Source organism: Engystomops pustulosus, chromosome 6 (genome assembly GCF_040894005.1).
Source record: "Engystomops pustulosus chromosome 6, aEngPut4.maternal, whole genome shotgun sequence".
NCBI lineage: Eukaryota > Metazoa > Chordata > Amphibia > Anura > Leptodactylidae > Engystomops > Engystomops pustulosus.
This window is the reverse complement of record NC_092416.1, coordinates 109032680-109049579: the sequence shown is the minus strand read 5'-3', so window position 1 is coordinate 109049579 and position 16900 is coordinate 109032680. Positions and strand designations below refer to the sequence as shown.

Genomic DNA, 16900 nt, shown 5'->3' with positions numbered 1-16900 from the left:
GGACAGTGCTGCCGTCCCTACAATGTAGTCTATGCATGACAGGGAGTTGTAGGTTGCGCTGTGACACGAATATGCTAGGTCTGTTGGGTGTAAGTGTCTCCAAAGGTCAACCCATCCCATTTCTTTAAGGAAGGGGTCTAAGATATTTGATGCAGGTGGTGGTGGTTGATTCTGCTGTGTGCGGTGCTAGTCTTGAGAGGGATGTAGTAACATATTAAAGTCCCCCATACAAATAGATGTTGCGTGGGGGTATGATGCAGCGAATAAGGACGCTTTTTGTAGAATGCCTCTAGAGGCCGGAGGTGGGTTATATATGCACAGGACATTATAAAGTGCGCCTTCAATGCGCGCATGAACAAATATATATCAGCCCTCGTCATCTGCCTGAGAGGATAGAGTTTCCCATTGGAGGGATCTGTGTATTAGAAGGGATACCCCTCTGGAAGCAGTCGTATAGCAGGAATGCTGTGCCCACTGTACCCATGGTTTATTTAGTATGCGAGTCCTATTCTTCTCCAGGTGGGTCTCCTGGAGACCTATTATGTGGGGGTTTTGGATCCTAATCTGGTCAAACACCATCAGTCTCTTTCTAGGCGTGCCTAAGCCCCGGACATTCCAAGAGCAAATTCTGAGTTCACTCATATTCCTATGTAATTTAGTGGTGGAACAGGATTGCCCAATAGATATGTATGTGAGGCACCCTGAGATGATAAGTGAGCGGTCTGTTTAGAAGTCATCGTGTTGCGGCCCCGCAGATCCAATGAATACACCCTACCATTAAATTGAAACATTTAACCTACAACAGACAGTAACTTGTGGAAATAAAGAACAACTGTCTTAGCGCCGGCGGCTATAAAGCCGTGGTGCTGTGTTGTCTAACCAAGTGGCTAGTGCCTTGGGGATACCCTCACCAATGAGTGGAACTATTTGGTGATGGGTATATGCCCCTCCGTCCCTCTACCTTGTAGTCCATAGTATTATGGGAGTCATCCCACCTCTGCATGTTAATTTTGAAACCGCCTGTGAAACATTTACGAAACATATAACTGAAAGTGCACAAAGTGATGTGTAATAGTTCAGGCCTGAGACCAAACTATATTTAGACCTGTCCTGTAGTCTGTAATTTCTTCACTTTGCCATTTAACGGGATGGTGATCCTCTCTTCTGCCGAAGCCACTGCTCTGCCTCTCCCGGGGATGTGAAGAACACAGCTCGGTCTCCGTCCGCCACTCGCAGTCTTGCGGGGTAGATCATGGAGTAGGGAATATGTGTGTCTCGTAGTTTGCGCTTCACCTCCGCGAAGGTAGCTCTCCGCTTTTGTAATTCCATGGAGAAGTATAGGAAGATGGAGACTTTGGTGTTGTCCACTCTAATTTCTTGAAGGCGCTGGGCTAACTGCAGTATCCTATTCCGGTCTCTGATGGCGATCCGGGTTTTGGGGGGCCCCCATGCACTTTGTGTGCTCTTTCTACAGAGAATGTAGAGGAGAACTCTGCATCGGGGAACAAATTTTTCATCCATCTCTTCACGAACATCTCTGGAGAGCGACCCTCTGCCCTCTCCGGGAGCCCAATTACTCTTATGTTGTTACGCCTCAGTCTATTTTCTAGGTCATCTGCCTTTTGTTTCATCAGGTCCGAGGCTGTAGTGAGACCTGTAATGGCGTTGGAGAAAGGTGCTGTGCGATCCTCCACCTGGGATATCCTCTCTTCTGCATGCTGTACTCTCTCTCGTAGGCTTTGCATATCTTGCCTGAGCAGGCTGACATCCATCCGCACTTCGTCTAACTTTCCCATAAGGGAACTCTTGCAGGCATCGATAGCAGAAAGGACCTGGTCAGTCACTTGTTTCAAAGTAATCTCCTCCGTCAATTCCTCTGTGTCAGAGGAGGCATTAGAATTTTTAGATGTTCTCTTCAGGCCACCACGTGGGGGCAGGGGCGACTTTGGGGGTTCTGTCATTTCAGTCCTGGCGAATTCTTTCAGCCTCTCCGCTGCACTGGTTTTGGGAGGACTCATGATGGGTGTTGCCGGTCTTGGCCCCCGGAGCTTGCAGTGGCCCCTATGTTTAATTGAGAAATAAAGCAAGGATCGGATTGTCCTTTATTGTGAAGAGCTTTGATATGACTTCAGAGGAGAGTGGTTAATTGGGGATCCAAAGGTTAAAACTTATTCTATGACAGAAGGCTGTTCTTGCAGGTCATAGCAGAACACATCATTCAGGAGCCTTTAGAGCAGTGATGGCAAACCTTTTAGAGACCGAGTGCCCAAACTACAACAAAGACCCGCTTATTTATCGCAAAGTGCCAGCACAGAAATGTAATTTTTGATTTATACTCCATTCTCTGTCACAGTTTTCATTGATGCCAGAGCCCTGAGGACACCAGGAAAGCAGAAAATAGTCCCAAGTACAGCTGTCACTTTAAAATAGCTCTGTGCACAGCAAGTCCTGGGCTGTCTGGGACTGTAGGAAGATACCTGGAGTCATCTCTGGTGATGGCCTGAGTGCCCACAGAAAGGGCTCAGAGTGCCACCTCTGGCACCAGTGCCATAGGTTAGCCATCACTGCTTTACAGTGTGGAAGGGTGCAATTCTGCAATATGACCACTAGATGGCGGTGTAGGATAAGAAATAATCGTGCTCTGTAGCTCCCGGAGCTCCGCAAGAATGCCGACTCACACAGGAGGCTGCGAGGTGTGTGGGGATTATGGCACCGCTTCACCAACCGATCCAGCACTTTAGGGGTTATGTTCTTCTGTCCCTGGGGTGCTGCCCTGCTCCCCTTCACTGTCCCCCGGCCCCCTGTTATATAGGTCCTGGACCCTCCAGGTGGATGTCGGGAGGCTTCGGCTGCGCTCCGTGCAGCTGCTATATTATGTGCAGTGTCTGCACCTGCTGCTCCTCACCTCGTGGCGCGGTACCCGGGTGTAGGTCTGACCCAGACTTTTTGGCTCCAAAAGGTGTCCCTGGTGCACAGGGGACCACCTCTCTCACCAGTTGTGGCTGGAAAGGTAGGATGACCAGTATGGGTTCAGGATGGTGAGGGATCGGTGTGGAGCTCACTTAGATGCGTCTGGCCATGTTGGCTGCTAGCCACACCACCCAGTTCCCCCCATTTAAATTGACTGACATACTAGTTGATGACTGCACATTTTATCTTTTTAAAATGTGACATTCAGGGCTCAATCTTTACCATAACTTATTGGTATGCTCCCAACTCTGAAAAGACTAATCTCCTGGAAAAATCCCTGGATGCCTTGCTTTTTATTCTCAGGTTAATTTGACTTTACGTAGGTACCTTAATTTTCCAATGGACTGCTTGCTTGGTACATCTTTGGGTCGGCCTTGCTTGTATATAGCCATATCAATTGGGTGAAGAAGGTGCTGCGCACAATGCAGCTTTGTGGCACATGGCGCATGTTCTCCCTGGAGGTAAAAGATTACACTTTCTACTACCCCCACAAGACTCCTACCGTAGAATCGATTACATATTTGCCCGTCAGAAACTTCTCTCTGTGCTGACTCACACCAAAAGAGGCTAAATACACCTATGGCACCATGCACAGTTTTTTGTAACTTTTGATTTGGCCCTGCAGAACACCGTCACTTCTCATGGAGAATGAATGACTCTAATTCAGGATGCTGAAGACTTCCTGCTAATGCTCTTTGACCAACGATTCGATGGGACACTATGAAAAACATTCTTAGGGGAGTTCGGATTAGACATTGCACCAGAATTAAGAGGGAGAGGGGACAAAAGATTACTTCTCTCTTTCAACAGGTCGCATGGCTGGAAGCCCAGCATAAGCAAACACTTCAAATCCAGACACTAAGGGACCCGACGCTAGCCCACCAGGAGCTTAATAAACGACGAGACGCTGGCCACAAACGTTTCAAAACCATCTGCCATAGATCCCAGCATGAATGGAATAATAAACCAGGTAGGCAGTTAGCGAGAATCCTTAGGGATTGGAGTGAGCATATTATGTCACTTCAATTAAAACCTTGTCAGGAGATGTCTCACAAACAAGAATATCGGATTGACTTTCCAATATTATATTCAAAATGGTTTTTTTTATCAAATTTCTCCAATGTAACAAAAAAATTCAAAAATTTTGGAAAAATTTGAAAAAAATGTAAGTTTCAAACGTTCTACTTTTTAGACAAAAAAAAGTCTAAAAACCTTTTGCCATTGGTCTTTTTTTTATTTCCATAATTTGTTTTACATTTCCATTTTTTTTTTTACAGATGTGAGTGTTAAGGTAAACCTAGTTGATAGATCAAATCCTGTCATTTCCACTTTTCTTATTTTCCGAAAATGTACTGTAATAGAAACAATGAACTCAAGATGGCACAGAAAAGTTTTGAAGCTAAGGAACATCAACATGACGCTGACGTGCGACAGCAGGGAAGTTCTCCAATCAAGTGACTTCATAAGCTGGGAATCATGAGTTGTTTTGATTAGTATGCTCCTCCTTTTCTGTTCTTTTTCCCATATTTCTATATAGTTTTGTGAAACCAAATAAACCTGTGCAGTGCAGGTTTTTGCACTGGGTAACAGCATTAGCAAATCTTGCATTTGAAATACGTAGCCAACGCACACTAAAAGAGGATAATCTTAAATCCTACCCCAACGTGAGAAGGTTTTAAGTTTTAGAAGCAACTTCTCAGATGTGAAATTTTTGGTGACCAATTCAATTTGGAAGTGCCCTATAAAAAGCTTTTGTACTATATACCCCCACAAGTGACACCATGTTATGAACCTAACATCTCAACCTATTCAAATCAGCATTTGAAAAGTCTGTTAACCCTTTAATTATTTTTCCGGAAGCAAACGAAAAATGGATTGGAAATTTTGAAATTTCAATTTTTGATTAAAATTTTTCTCATTTAGCCCTAAAATTTGAGGTAAATATACATTCCAAAATTTTTGCCCTGCTTCTTCAGAGTACGGCATTACTGTCAATGTTAATTGCTGTATCGTCACACATCGATGTCCAGAATAGAGTTCGTACTATTTTTGTTATTTTGAAAGGCCAATATGGCTGCAAATGTTTTGTGGTGCCACAGTGTAATTGAAGAGCCCCAGAGTAAACCGTATAATAGAAAACCTCCAGAGATGTCACCATTTTGGAAACTAGACCCCTTAAAGAATTCATCTGGGGTTGTGGCGAGCATTTTAACCTCTAACATGAAGGCCAAAATCTAACGCAATGTAAACGGGGCAGAGTTGAAAATGCATTACAGGCGGTCCCCTACTTAAGAACACTCGACTTACATACATCCCCTAGTTACAAACGGACCTCTGGATATTGGTAATTTATTGTGCTTTAGTCCTAGGCTACAATAATCAGCTGTAACAGTTATCACATGTGTCTGTAATGAAGCTTTAGTGTTAATATTGATTCTTATGACAACCCAACATTTTTAAAATCCAATTGTCAGAGAGATCAAAAAAGTTCTGGCTGGAGCTACAATGATAAAATATACAGATCCGACTTACATACAAACTCAACTTAAGAACAAACCTACAGACCCTATCTTGTATGTAACCCGGGGACTGCCTGTATTTCAAAATGTCATTTTAGTGCGTATTACATTGTACCCAACCCATGCCACTTTAGACAAAAATCATTCTTTGGATTGTCCCGAGTACGGCAATACAACACAATAATTGACAGGCTGGGCACACAGTAGGGCTGAGAAGGGAAGGAGTGAAATTTTCCTTCTGCAGCTCCGTTTTCACACGTTTGGATTTGGAGTGCCATGACATGATCCCAGAGCCCTTAAGGTACCAGTGCAAAAAAATGCTTTTTTATTTTGAAAAATGTCATTTTAGTGCCTAATATATTGGGGCTCATTTACTAAGGGTCCGCGGACCGCACTATCGTCGGAATATCATACGACTTCTGATTTGCGCCGCATTTAGAAGGGTTTTTTTGCCGCACGGCATCTGATTTTGATGTATCGGCGACGGCTTTCATGCGTTAGGAACCGGGTGCGGGCTGTCAGACGATCCGACATATTCGGACAAACTGCGGGACTTCACATTTAAATTTGTGTCGAAAGCCATACACCGGGAGGAAGATCGTGAACTCCGGCGGACCTGAGCAAGTGAGTGACACATGCAAAAAAATCGGGCGCACAATCTTCTTGAATCGTGGCAGATGTGTATTCCGGCTGACATTCCGGATCGGGGATCGCGCAGGACTAAAGTGGCAGTCTAAAGTGGCATGGGTTGGACACAAACACTCCAAAAATCATTCTGTCGGTTATTACAGGTATGGAAATACTCCATGTGTGGCAATAGTCTACAGGCTGGGGACACAGCAGGGCTGAGAAGGGATAAGCAAAATTTTGCTTTTGGAGCCCCTGAGGTACCAGTGCAATAGAAAGCCCCGAGTATTTACCCCATTTTAGGAAAGGGCACCCCTCAAAGTAATGATCTAGGGATGTATGAGCATTTTGACCCCTGAGATGCTGGCCCAAATGTAATACAAAGTGAATAGGTCAGAGTAAAAATTGCATTGTTTTCTCAAATGTGTCATTGTAGTGATAAATGAAATCAGCCCAACTCATGCCACTGCGGATAAATACCCCAAAATCATTCTACGTGTTATTACAGGTATGGTTATACCCCATGTGTGGCAATAGGCTACAACAGTGGTGGTGAACCTTTGGCACCGGTGCCAGAGGTCGCACTCGGAGCCATTTCTGTGGGCATTCAGACCATCACCCCAGGACAGTTCACCAAATAGGACCTAATCCATCAAGTCCCAGGCAACTTAACAGATGCTGCTCTCAGCGCTATTTTAAAGCAACACTTCATTGGCTGTTAGGAACTACGGGAAAAGTGAGAAGGTGTTGACAGAACTGCAATATTTTTGGACGTCCTCCTGCTGGACCAACCATTTTTCCTCTACAGAGAGATCCTGGAGAGAAGCTACAACGAGAGTCTGAATTTGCTCTCCTATCAACTGTATTGGTGGCCTCAGGGGATCGATACAATTCAAAGATGTGGAAGAACAGGTAGCAATAAGTAACTGCTTAAAATACCATGTTGGCACTTCACGGTAAATACGTGGATTTTGGATGTAGTTTGGGCACTCTGTCTCCAAAAGGCTCGCCATCACTGGGCTACAAGATGGAGACACACAAGAAAAGAAGAGCATTTATAGCACAGATCTTTAATTTTTTTTTTTGGCATCCTAAAATATTTGTAGATGCCTTTAGGGATCAGAACAGTAGAAACCCCTGAGAACTGATCATATTTGAAAACTACACTCCTCCATGAATAAGTCTAGAGGTGTAGCAAGCATTTTAACCCCACAGATGGACCCCAAGGATTATGTATAATGGGTAGTGCATAGTACAAATTATCCATTATGTCTTCTTGTGCCCAGCTCCTGCCCTGGGAGACAAACACACCAAAAATCATGATGCGGTTTCTCCCGGGTACGACCCATATGTGGCAATAATCTATAGGCTGGGCACACGGGAGGGCTCTGCAGGGAGGGTGCGGCATGTGGCATGATGTATAAAGCTGTGTGTAAGAGTGCATCAGGGTACAATTATATATCCAGGGATGTGTGGTAAATTCTGAAACACTCCTTCATGCATAACCCTGGTTTCTCGGCGCACGTGTCACACTGGTAGATGGTTTGTTTTTTTATGCCCTTTTTGGAGCACAACCTGCACCTCTTCTGTGTCCTTCCCATGCTAGCAGTTAAGGGGAACTTCTCATGGAAAGTGCTGCCCTGGTACAATGCATGATGTGGCCTTGCTTCCAGACGTACTAGCACTTCCCCCTTCCTGATCTCTAAAAATCAACTGCTTGACTACCACCTCTTGAAATTCCAGGAAAGTTCCCCTCTGGCCTGCACATCGATGCAGCACATAAGCATTATACAGTGCCATCTGCATGATGAGCATGGCCAGCTTCTTATACCACACCCTCAATTTCTGCATGGTGTTATATGGCTGAAGCACCTAGTCCGAAAAATTCCCCCCTCCCATGTACCTATTATAATCCAAAATACAGTCTGGCTTGGGGTCTTCTGCACTGGTACCTCGTACAGGGGCAGGGGTGGAGGTGTGCCCATGTATTGTTGTTAGTAAAAGGACATCCCTCTTGTCCTTGTGCCTAAACTGAGTCGCTGCACCTCTCGGATTCATTCTTACAGCGCTGCATGCTGCAGTTTGTCTGGAAGCGAGGCACTTGAACAGGGTAACACTGGTATAAAAATTATCCAGGTAGAGTTTGTAGCCCTGGTCCAGTAGTGGGTGCAACCTATCATAACTGGGGTCATCTCTGGGTGGGCACTGTCAATTGTCGGCAAAATGCATAAACTTATGGATGGTTTCAAAGTGCATTCTACTCATCGCCATGCGGAACATCTGGATGTGGTACAGTATGTCTGTGCTCCAATAATCCCTGATTGTGGGCTTCTTTACTAGTCCCATAAGAAGCGCTATGCCCCAAAGCTGCACTAACAGGGATCCACCCCAGCAGAAGTCCCGGGCAGTCTGGCACTACTGCGTAAGCGCCTTCTCGGGGTTTCCTCAGTCACTTTGTGAGCACAAGGTGGACAAATAAAAAGGACACACCCCCACTAGCGGACTCCGTATCGGAGGCCATATAACTATATACCTACAACTCAGTATATGATTTCTGTGACATGATGAGAGGGATAGTATACAACCTACACAGAACAGCCCCCACTCCACACGGCGCCCACTCCACTCCTCCACACGGCGCCCACTCCACTCCACTCCTCCACACGGCGCCCACTCCACTCCACTCCTCCACACGGCGCCCACTCCACTCCTCCACACGGCGCCCACTCCACTCCACTCCTCCACACGGCGCCCACTCCACTCCTCCACACGGCGCCCACTCCACTCCAGTCCTCCACACGGCGCCCACTCCACTCCAGTCCTCCACACGGCGCCCACTCCACTCCACTCCTCCACACGGCGCCCACTCCACTCCACTCCTCCACACGGCGCCCACTCCACTCCACTCCTCCACACGGCGCCCACTCCACTCCACTCCTCCACACGGCGCCCACTCCACTCCACTCCTCCACACAGCGCCCACTCCACTCCACTCCTCCACACAGCGCCCACTCCTCCACACAGCGCCCACTCCTCCACACAGCGCCCACTCCTCCACACAGCGCCCACTCCTCCACACAGCGCCCACTCCTCCACACAGCGCCCACTCCTCCACACAGCGCCCACTCCTCCACACAGCGCCCACTCCTCCACACAGCGCCCACTCCACTCCACTCCTCCACACGGCGCCCACTCCACTCCACTCCTCCACACGGCGCCCACTCCAGGAGTTTTATCGTCGCCATGGGTGCAGAGTGAAATGTCCTAATTGCGCCCATGAATTCTAGCGTCTGAAACCAATTCAGTCTGCAAAAGGCCTTTTCAGCAACCAAACGAGAACAAGTGCTTGTTCACCAATTTTATTCAGTACGTCGATCGTTCTCTTTGTGTGATCACCCCCCTGTCAGCATGGTATGAAGCCTTCTTGATCCTTCTGAATAATGTGGGCAAGCATTGGCAACAGCTAATTGGCGAGAATCTTAGTATAGATTTTAAGGTCAGCGTTTAAAAGCGCAATTGGTCTATAATTTGCACAATCTATGATATCTTTTCCTGGCTTTGCTATTAAGGTGATAAAGGTGATAAGAACGCATTGAAAAATTTCACCATGTGCGATAGCAGAGCCTGCAGGAAGGATTAATAATATAAATAGGTCAGCCCATCCAGGCCTGGTGCTTTGCCACATGATAGGTCATTTCCTTCTATTTCCAACATTGGGTCGTTATGGGCCTCAAAGCCTCAGGTGATAGCCTAGGGAGTGAGCAGAAGTCCAGAAATCCATTTAGAACCCGATTTCTCTCTTCCACCGAAACAGGAACAGCAATATAACAGCAAAATACGTATGGAATTAGCCTGATATGGCCATGGGATCATTTATCAAGGATCCCTGTGGGTCACTAAAGGTGTGGCAGGTCTGATGCTCCTGCCTCTCCCATAGCTGCCTTGCAAGGAGTGTATGGAATTTGTTACCCCTTACATAATATTGTTGCTTCGAGTATACCAGCATCTTTTTTGTCTGTTTTTCTCTCAAGGATTCCCTGAGCTCCACCAGTAGACGCAAGCTCCCAGTAGAGGGGTTAATCCCCATGGCTGCCTCCATTGACTGTAACGTTTTGCATAACTCCTCCTCCTAACGTGCTCTGTCTCTCTTGGTTTGCGATCCCTGTTCTATTAAGCATCCCCTCATCACTCCCTTATGCGCCTCCCATAGTATTGATTGGGAGTGGGCATCGTGTGGAGTGGAGTGGGCGTTGTGTGGAGGAGTGGAGTGGGCGTCGTGTGGAGGAGTGGAGTGGAGTGGGCGTCGTGTGGAGGAGTGGAGTGGGCGCCGTGTGGAGGAGTGGAGTGGGCGTCGTGTGGAGGAGAAGAGTGGGCATCGTGTGGAGGAGTGGAGTGGGCATCGTGTGGAGGAGTGGAGTGGGCATCGTGTGGAGGAGTGGAGTGGGCGTCGTGTGGAGTGGGGGCTGTTCTGTGTAGGTTGTATAGTATCCCCCCCATCATGTCACAGAAATCATATACTGAGTTGGAGGTATATAGTTATATGGCCTCCGATACGGAGTCAGCTAGTGGGGACGAGTGTCCTTTTTATCTGTCCACAAAGTGACTCTGAGGAAACCCTGAGAAGGCACTTACGCAGTAGTGCTGGACTGCCCGGGACTTCTGCTGGGGTGTCCGGGACTTCTGCTGGGGTGGACCCCTGTTAGTGCAGCTTTGGGGCATAGCGCTTCTGGGTGATGAGGCATTCTTCTCCGACCCCTGCGTTAGACACTGAGCTGTAGCTCCTTTCCAAGGGGTCTTTGTGCAACTAGGAAGTCATAGCAACCCGGTCTCACACGTGGAGGGTAAAAGTACGTACCCCAGGTGCTTCTTCTTCCCTGGGTGAGTCCTGGGATGTGTGTCTCTCGTCCTGCGTATGAGATGGCTCCCTTGGGAGAGATTTATGCCTGCCACGCGCTGTGGCCATTTCCCGTGCTGCAGCATGGCATGTTATAGGAGCTGCAGAAGATGGCCTGGGCAGAGGACATTTGCTTGTCTGAGAGTTTGCCACAGGAGTAAGAGACATGTCAGCGTTACGCGTCTCCTTCCATGTCCGGCGCTGCTTCTGAGTCCTTCACAAGATGGCGGCCGCAAGCTAACATGGGCAGGTCCTGTTGATCTGGTGGCTGCAGGTAAGGCTCCAGTGGGCCCCCCCAAGGCTAGTGAGTGCTTGTGCTTCTTCCCAGGGCGCTTTCAGGGGTTAGGAGCCAGATTTTGCTGCTGCTATCGGGCATATTGAACACCAGTTCCGGTGTCCGGATATCCTCTCTTACACTGCCATCCTGGTCCATGGCTAGGCACTCCCCCAGCCCCCTAATAAAAATAATTTTTAACCCTTTACTTTACAATTTTAGGCTACATGCAGACTGCCGTTGCCCGCCGCACCGTAGCACGGCGGGCACATGGCAGCGCGCGGGGAGAGGAGGTGAGCGAAGCTCCCCCCCGCCCCTCTCCATAGGAACTTATAGGGCATGGCGCCGTAAAACGGGAAAAGATAGGACATGTCCTATCTTTTCCTGGGCTACGGAGCGGTACAGTGCCGCATGTGTGCTGCACCATACTGCTCCTGTACGATGCCGTGAGCCCATAGAAGTGTATGGGGGACGTATATTGACCGTATATACGTTGGCCGTATATACGTCCCCCATACATGTGTGTGAATGCAGCCTTACATTACTGTTTTAGATACTGTCATTCCCTACTGGTCAGTGCAAAATTCCAGGGTGTGGGTGGGGACTCTCTTATCCCTGCTATTCTACAAAACATTGCTAGATCTGCTGTGCCTGCCTCCCCCTCTCCAGATAAATAACTTATCTGCGCTGTGTGGGTGTAGAAGCCTTGCCAATGGCCTCCCACATTTTTCAGCATATTCATATAGGGTTCTATGGTAGAGATGGAATTCCTCCTTCTTCCCCGTGAGTTGAGCCAGAAGATAAGAAGCTAAGGAGGATTTGTGGCGGGATTCCAGGTCGCCTTTTCCCTCTTTAATCGAGCCATGCTTAATAAATACTCCACGAAACTCCCCTTTGAGGGTTTCCCAAATTAGGAGCAGTGTTAGGGAGTTATCCGAATGTATCACTAGAAAATTGTCCATTGAAGTTTTTAATTCAACAACACATAGGAGATTGTTTAACAAATTTTGATTGAGTCGCAAGTTCCAAGAAAGTCGTATAGAGTTTGGTAAGAACACCATGAGGAATATGGGAGCATGATCGGACTATATTGCTATATTGTTGAAGTAGGTTGCCATTCCAATGCCCTGTGTCTAACTAGGAAAGCATCCACACAGCAAGGACATTGGGCATGATGGTCATAAATTGCTGCGACCCGAAGAGGTATTCATAAGTGGATCCATTGGGATGTTAAAATCTCCCCGTTATGAGCGTTAACCCTACAAACTCTTACAGGCAGCGCAGGACAGACCGGCAGGCAGGCAGAGTGGTAACAGTTGGCAGGTACCAGTTGGCCTTTGTAAAAGGTCATATTTTGAATTCCCAGTTTAAGGAAGAGATATCTCCCACAAAAGTCTATTTTAGTGTCTAGTACTGTGTGTTGTAATGACCTATGTATGCCCATTGATAAACCTTTAGAGCGAGCATCTGGATCCGTGATATAATTACAACTAGTAAAGTAACGGTGATGTAAAGTGGGGACATGCCCTGTTTTAAAGTGGGTCTCCTGTAGAAAGAGTATTTGTACTCTCTGCTTATGCATTCCATAAGTAATCTGTGTCCTCTTGACGGACATTGAAACCCTGAACACTGAGGGATCCAATGTTCAAAATAGCTGTATGGCATGATGTGCTCACTGTCAGAATATGCAAACAAGACATCGGGTGAGCACAGATGGCCTAGGAATATAAGGAGACACTTACGACAGAAACAAAGGGATAGGCAGGAGTATGCAGGTAAAACAAGGACGACGAGTAGAAAGTGAAAAAAGGAATTTGAAAGACAATTAGACTCTAATGCAGAGTAACTTTGGTTTGGGGTAAGTAAGTACTAAGTCACAACCAGATCAGCTGATTGCAACACCTCGATGGAACATAGATTTTCCATGGAATGTGCCACAATGAACCACTGACTCCCTTCTGACATTTGTAACTGCCATAAAACATGGATGTAAAAACTGTACTTCAACCACTACAGAGTACAAAATAAGTAAGTGTGGTGAAACTAGGGCATACCCACCCGACCACTCAGGCCACATGTGATGAGTCTCTTAACTAGCTAACAAGCTACCCCACAAATGGAATACAACCCCAGATTTACTTTACCCCTTATGCCCCTTTTAAGGCACACCAGGAGTAACTAACAGTCCCATAGAGTATCGCTCATGTAAGTCCATGTACCGGGAACCTCAATGAAGCCGTGGTGGCTCCTGCTGGTCCGGATACTGCTGGTCCCCTGAACGCCTTCTGGGTCTGCGGCGTGGATAACGTTGAGGTCGAGGTGGTTGCGCCTGGTGATCTCATGAGTAAGGCGTTGGCCAATCTTGGATAGCCACCACCTGGAGGTTTAGGGCTACTGTGAAAGCCAGGAGGTTGCTAGGTGCTGCAATGTCACCAGTTGACCCACATGTCGGATTTGGAGGCAAAAGGGAAAGCCCCAGGTATATAGTAATCCTTTAAGCCACTGGGAGTCCAGTATGGGTTGAACAGCCTAATCTGAGTGAGCCTAATCTCCCCTGTCTAATTTCAGAGGCCGTTCAGACTATGGAGGCCCCTTTTTCTATTGGGGAGGCTACTATTAAGTCTCTCCCAAATAGGAAAAGTTCAGGTCTTAACGGTTACACCACATGCTTTCATAAAACCCTCTGTAATGTACTCTAACTCTACCCATAACTCTAACAACAGATTGAGCCCTCATCTTGGAGCCTTGGTCCATCCCAATCAAGTGGGATTTGTCCTGTCACCCGAAGGGATGTTAAATACTGTCAAAACTTACTCTATTATACATCATGTGTATCACTCTAAACAATCAATGGTCCTGCTTTCTCTTGAGAGAAAGGCATTTTTTCGGGTTGATTGGGGCTTTCTGAGGGGCCTCTAAAACATTATGGCTTAGTGGATAATATAAGGACAAGAACTTGGGTTCTATATAACAATCTGCAGGCTAGTGTCAGGATTAATGGTTTCCTCTCACATCCATAATGGGACCAGACAGGGCTCTTCATTGTCCCTCATTATATGCTCTTGGGATGCGCTTCTCACAGTCAACTTTGCACTCCATGGGATCATTACTACACAAATTACCACAGACTGTAAAGAAAGATTGTGAGTTGATAGGGACCTAATTGCTGTTGAGAACCTGTGTGTCACAAACCGCTGCCACTGGTAGCCTCTCTCACTTCTAAAGTATCCTGACAGATAATACGTCCACCTTGCTATCCACATTTGTCCAGAGTTGGGAGTGATAATTAGGGAAGACGTTCCAACAATCTATATGGTTAAGAGTGTTCAAACTCCATGGCCTGTACAGCTCAAGAAACCAACTATAAAGGTGCTATTCCGTTGATGTAGGGTTCCCTCCAAGTTTTATTCCCTGTTTTGCTCCGTCTCGGATAAGTGCTGGCACTGTTCCAGAGCTAGGGGTACCATGTGTGGGAATGTCAACCAGCCTGGGCATTTTGGGATAAAGTTTTTGATATCATCAAACCCCTGGAAGTCCATCTCAAGAACTCGTCAGCTTTAGCTTTGCAATCTCTGTTTCCAGTCCCCATCAGGCAGCCCTTCATTTTCTCATCAGTCAACTACTTGTGGCTGCCAGAATGGTCATCCCAAGGCTGTGGAAGTCTGCCACTTCCACAGACCTCACCAATAGAACATAGAAGGAGAATGGAAGAACTAACTGCTGCACTCCACTCCCCTGGTGATTCATATTATAAATGCTAGGCTCCTAGGCTTAACTACCAGTGCTCCACAGAGTACAGAATGGTTTCCTGAACACGTCCTCTATAGTTTTTTTTTCTGTTGACATGATGTGTTATTGCATCTTCTAGTATTGCCACAATGTCTCTGGTCCACTGAGTTGCACTGTTCTGCCACTCATATTGTGCTTTAATTCTTATTTTTGATGACTATCATTTTCCCCATTGCTCCCCCCATCCCCCCCTGTATGTTCTTATTGTATGCTTCAGGATTCTCACCTACAAAGTGTTGTATGATACATGATGCTTCCATAAAGAATGTTTAAAAAAAACCAAAACAAACAGTGTACAACATGATTCAACTGGGGGACTCCAGCCTCCCTCATGTACAATACATAATACACATTTTTATTATACTTGAGGAAGGCTGGAGTATTCCTCAGGTACAATGATTGCCCTGATGAAGTATTTTTATAGATAAGCGTGTACCTGTCTGTGTCTTAGATATCAAGAACATGTATGAATGAATAAATAAATAAATAATAAGTGTAAAGACCAATATAGGGTTTACCACTATAATACATTTAAAAAAAAAAAATCATTCCAGTTCGCATAATGTTTAGATATTAAACATTCAAATAAGAAGGGAGAAAAACAATTATAAAAATGACGTTGGAATGGCTTTCATATATCACTAACCAAGGTTGAGGTTGAGGATGCTGCCTGTGCTACTGTTCCTTTCTGTTTTACACGTTACTGGTGTAGAGGATTGTGGAGAAAACGTTTTCGGACTGCCCGATATACTGCCTCCTTGTCCTGTTTTTATGGATACAGGAGAAGCTATAAAAAAAAAAATATTCAGGAACAGTTATTCAATACTGCTTACAAAAACAAAAGAAATTTTTAACAACTACACTCTAATGCACTAAAGCAAGCTAAACACACAAAAAAACAACTGTAGTCAGTTCTTCCATGGTCTTCAAATGGTTTAACATGTACTCAAAATATCATGCCTGTATACAATATCTACTAAAGCAAGGTCAGTAACAATACACCTCACTAACCTGTACTTTTATCTATGAAGTCAATGGACTCTTCACTTGCACTGTAGTGACTGGACATGGCTTTCTTCTCAGTGTCTGGCTCCACATCAGAGCCAGTGTGCACAGAAGAGTTTGTGCTCATTGGAGACCTTGGCATTTCTGTTAATGAAATCCGTCGTCCTCCACTACCACTTAATATAGGCTTGCCCATTAGAATCTTCGGAGATGCCGTCATGTCAAAGTTCAGTTTGATCTTTTCTTGTTTGTCTGACTTGGCAGTACCAGTGCTTGGATTGGTTGGGTCGAGCAGCATTTGATATTGGTTATTTGGTGTGTAAGGTGTCCGAAAAGGAGCATAGTTAAATACACCAAACCTTTTGCGAATGTTTTCCACATAAACCTCCATCTCCTGCATGGCACTATTGAAAATGCTCTTTGTCTTTTTTACAGAAAAGGGAATCTCTTTCGACATGAGGTAGCAATTGTTCATTGGAACCCAGGCCCTGGAAGAAAGTCACAGCAACATCTTAGTGACAGAAATACAGCATGTCCAAGAATAAACTAGGACCTCAAAGCATCTATATGCACCATTAGAAGGTATAAATAACCCCTGCCCTGCATGCTCTTCTTTTCCACATGACAAAGCATGTTTAGGAATTTATCCCAACGATTTTATGAAAATCTACAATGGTAGATATGGAACATATACAAATGACTCTATGGATTTCTATGGGTTCGAAACTGCCAAGCTCTAAAAAGTAAAGTTTGACCATACTTTGACATTTCTGTTGACTGTTAAAGTTTTGTAGAGGGAGAGGATCTAAGACATTTGATGGG

The 16900-nt window shown here is 45.9% G+C and overlaps 1 protein-coding gene across 23 annotated transcripts in view; it reads right to left on the bottom strand.

Annotated features, from left to right (window-relative positions):
- The window catches only part of ZMYND8 (zinc finger MYND-type containing 8), a 328826-nt gene that overhangs the window by 108066 nt on the left and 203860 nt on the right, over nucleotides 1–16900 (bottom strand). For all 23 annotated transcript variants that reach the window (XR_011847695.1, XM_072110572.1, XM_072110565.1 and 20 more), the window contains 2 exons: nucleotides 16085–16566; nucleotides 15720–15860 (listed from right to left, as the gene is read on the bottom strand). Coding sequence is in view for 22 of the 23 variants with exons in the window: in XM_072110572.1 (XP_071966673.1) it covers nucleotides 15720–15860; nucleotides 16085–16566 (623 nt within the window). In the remaining variant the exon portion in view is untranslated. The remainder of the gene's footprint in view (nucleotides 1–15719; nucleotides 15861–16084; nucleotides 16567–16900) is intronic.